Genomic DNA, 3,878 nt, shown 5'->3' with positions numbered 1-3,878 from the left:
AGAAATTATAATAAATACGAAATTAAATATAATTAAATAAAGATTATAATTCCATTTCTGATATTTGTAAGAATGGAGTGGTTTTATTATTTTAATGCAAAGTTAAATAACTCATACGCAAATTTTTCAAATAATAAACCTAATATCGCAAATCATAGACTGGAAATTTAATAACATCGAATTTTAGTTGCAATATTTACACAAATACGTATAACAATTGTATTCTTTACAGACAAAGTTTAATGTATGTGTTTCTTATTTTATGTTCCAGGAGAAAACAACATTCATTTATGATTGCATTGAACGAAGAAAGGTAGCAAGTTGAGAAAAATACTTCTCGATCTCTGTGCGCGAAACTTTGCGACCCATATTCGCTCGAACACATTCGTTCTCTTAAGAAGCTCGACATCGAAAAACCATCGCATCGATCCTTTAATGTATATCCAACGGAATCCAACGTGCGATGTAACACGTTGTACGACGAAAAGGAGCTGGACTTAAAGTTCTAATCTCCGAAGACCGATTGGCTCTGTCAGAGTCGACTCAAGAGCTTTCTCGGGTCCAGCCGGGAAAAGACCCCTTCTCGAAGAGATATCGCGATCCAACGAAACGATCGCGCGGACGTTCTCAGTGCCCAGAATCCCGCCATCCGTGCTCCTCGAATGATCGAACTCGGTCGTCGTGCCTTCGTAGACCGATCGGCTCCGTGGAAAGGGAAACGCACAATCGCTAAGAATCGTACACCTACGCGTTAAAATTGACGATAGAACAACATAGTCATTCAAGATCCAATCGCAGTCACTAGATCATCCACCGTCACCGTTTGGATTTCGTCTCGTCCGTCTCTGCATCCGACAGTCGTCGTGTAACGTGTGAGATCTTATCGTCGCGACGGTTTCCGCAAATCGCTCCGCAATTACCGCGAAGTTCGGCGAGGACGCTAACGTCGGCGTCGAGTGCGCGTCCGTGCCGAGTAGCTGGTCCGTTCTGATCATCGATGAACGTGATTTGCGGTGCCGGGAAAGTGAGGCTCTAATTAACTCGTGTGTGACGGCCACAACGTCTACGTGCCACGTTGTCCAAGCGGCGGATCGCCCTTTTAGGAGAACCGAACCAGGAGAGGCGGCCAGCTGTTAATCAGCAGCCACCGCGGTGGACATGATTATTTCAAAGGATTTGTTCCTCCTTGGCGACCAGGATTATCTGCGCCTTCCCGTCAACGAGAAGCGCCAGCAACGGGCAATGGGCCGGCCGATCATCAATGCTCCCAGGTAAGAAGAGCCAAAGAGTTGATTCACGCTTCTCTTCTTCCTATTTTCATCCTCATTTCTACTTCAAATATTTTGGAAAAAATACGATTGAATGATTTCTGACTGAATTTTTCGGCTCTTCGGTAGGAACTTTCTATATTATCATGAATTAAATTCTTTTTCGAGAGTCTGATATTTTCTTGGGTTACTTTAATTTTACATGAGTACGAGTTGTATCAAAAAGCATTATTTCATTTAAAATGACAAAAACTGTAAAGTTGGCATCACGTATTAAATTCCTTTAATTTAATTTATTTAATTGCTAGAATTTTTTTTTTTTTACATATCGAGACTCCTTAGGCTCTAAAAACTCAGTTAAATCGAAATTCTAAAAATGAAATACTGATTTTCTTGTACAACGTGTCTTGTTTGCATTACATAAACTTTCAAATTTTACTTTAAGTGTAAAAGATGGTTTCAAAGTCTAAGAGAGGGAATTGATGATTTTAAAATCTAGACTTAGATGTTCGTAAAGTATTAAGTGGTGTAGACTTCAATTAGTTGACTAAATTAATTTTTGATTCTCGAATTTATTAAATAACCTCATGGAAATAATAGATTGAAATCAAAATTCATAGCGCTACGAATTTAAACAGTTGTAACTTTACAAAAAATAAATGAAATTTAAATGAAAATAAAAGGTTTTAAAGCTTAAAATTTTTCAAAAAAGATCAGTATATTTTTCGAGTTTCTGTAAGTGTGGTAATTTTTTATACATACATATGCAGAAAATTATATGTTAGACAAAATGGGAAAATTTTCTTTTTACTTTGTGAACTTGTCCCGTACTCCCAAAAAGAATTTGCGAACATTTTTTTTGCTTTCTAATGTGAAAGCTTAAAGTGAAAGCTTTCCCCACAAAATCGTTTTTAAAAAATATTCCTAACATTTTTTGTTATTGAGTTATTGCGAATTAAATAAAGGAGCATTTTGACTTTGATCGCTTGTAACTCTGATTAAGAAAGTTTACCGTATTGCAATTAGAGAAGCAGATTTTGAAGATTTTAAAATTTTGCTCCACCCGAATGTTATAATCGCCAAATATTTTACGAAACTTTGTATACGCGATACAAATAAGATAGCGCTACGAACTTTTGTTCCAAGCTAATATACAATATATCTGGGACACTCGGTATTGCGCGTAAGAAAGATACGGTAAGCTCCGAATTTAAGTGACATAGTTTTACGCGAATTTAAATATAGGCAAGCGATAGATATTGTCTCTGGGCGACGAGAGAGATTCCGGATAATAACTTTAGCCGAACGTAACTACGTACGCACTTTGTGTTCTTTTATACATTCTCATAGTTCATATTTTTTGAAAACAAATTGAAAACGCTTCCTTTGACTACAAAATAATCTGCTCCCTTCATTTCTTATTCATATAAAATTGCATTATTTATCTGACGACTCTCTAATATAAATATATGAGCATTAGTCGTAAATATGTCATGTAATTGTTCAATGTCTGACACAGATTGGGGCACAAAATAACAGTATATATGTTTTCAAGCGTAATCGAAAGAAGTATAATTCGATCGCTTGAAAATCCGCGTTACTGAAACGTGAATGTCACGAATTCAAGTCATCTGAAATTTAATTAAAGGCCGGATTTAAGTTCGAGAATCAAACCGCTGTGTATTTTTTAAAATAAAAATTTCGAATAAGTATTTAAAGGAAGTACGAATTGTTTATGTGCAAAGAGCTAAAAGCTCGCCGCGAGCGCGTGAAGTAGCGTTTTTTCTACAATTAAAAGTCTCGACGTGCTGAAGAAGCAGGTTTATCGCCCGGTATGCAGGATAACCCATGCACTTTGAGCGTACAGTTATCGGTTCGCGGGACGAAACCGTCGGTTTGGTTTTCTATTAAGCGGTTTCTTTTTTTCCGTCGCGCGAACTTGCCACTCCCCGCATTAAGGGAGTAGGTATATCTCGCACAAGTATAGAGGCGGTTCGGCGGTGCGTATTCAAGCGGCGTGTTTGCGCGGTGTGTCGAGATCGGGAGATTTATGCCGGAACTAATCGATTCGCCACGCTATTATGAGCTTTATGATTTTTACGAGAAAAGTGTGCTGAACCGCGCTACACCTCGCACCTTCGTCTCTTCCTCTCCTTCTCTCCCTCGCTTCGTTTCCTCTTTCCATTGATATGATTTCGTTGTTGTTACACTTATATATTAACTGATAACGGAATAACTGCCGAGACTTATATCGCGGCTGCGCTCGTTCAGATCAATGACACGCCCGTGTATTAATAATACGTCTCACGATTCGTACAGATATCATAAAATTTGACTGATCGATGAATCTCCCACAAAACGCTCGCGTGATAACGTGCGGAACGCTATCTAAAAAAATACTCCAACCCGCGCACCATTCACAGATATTTTTACATCCCGGCGTGTAAAACTCGTGCGACTCGTTGCCGCGTTTTACATCCGCATTTCAAGCGCTCAAAACCCTTCCTGCATTTTCGCGTACGTGAATAATTCGTAAACAATCAAATAAAACGCGCGAAAGCTACGAGGCGATTGTCACAATAATATTCGATTGTTCACCTATGCGTTTGA

The 3,878-nt window shown here is 38.5% G+C and overlaps 1 protein-coding gene across 1 annotated transcript in view; it reads left to right on the top strand.

Annotated features, from left to right (window-relative positions):
- The first annotated feature begins 277 nt into the window (after positions 1-277).
- The window catches only part of LOC108757063 (ABC transporter G family member 9), a 131,764-nt gene continuing 128,163 nt past the window's right edge, over positions 278-3,878 (top strand). Inside the window, exon 1 of the mRNA XM_018501367.1 lies at positions 278-1,271. Coding sequence (XP_018356869.1) covers positions 1,159-1,271 — 113 coding nt within the window. The 5' untranslated portion in view covers positions 278-1,158. The remainder of the gene's footprint in view (positions 1,272-3,878) is intronic.

This window comes from Trachymyrmex septentrionalis, unplaced genomic scaffold, assembly GCF_001594115.1.
Source record: "Trachymyrmex septentrionalis isolate Tsep2-gDNA-1 unplaced genomic scaffold, Tsep1.0 scaffold131, whole genome shotgun sequence".
Lineage (NCBI taxonomy): Eukaryota > Metazoa > Arthropoda > Insecta > Hymenoptera > Formicidae > Trachymyrmex > Trachymyrmex septentrionalis.
This window is presented reverse-complemented; position numbering and strand designations above follow the sequence as displayed.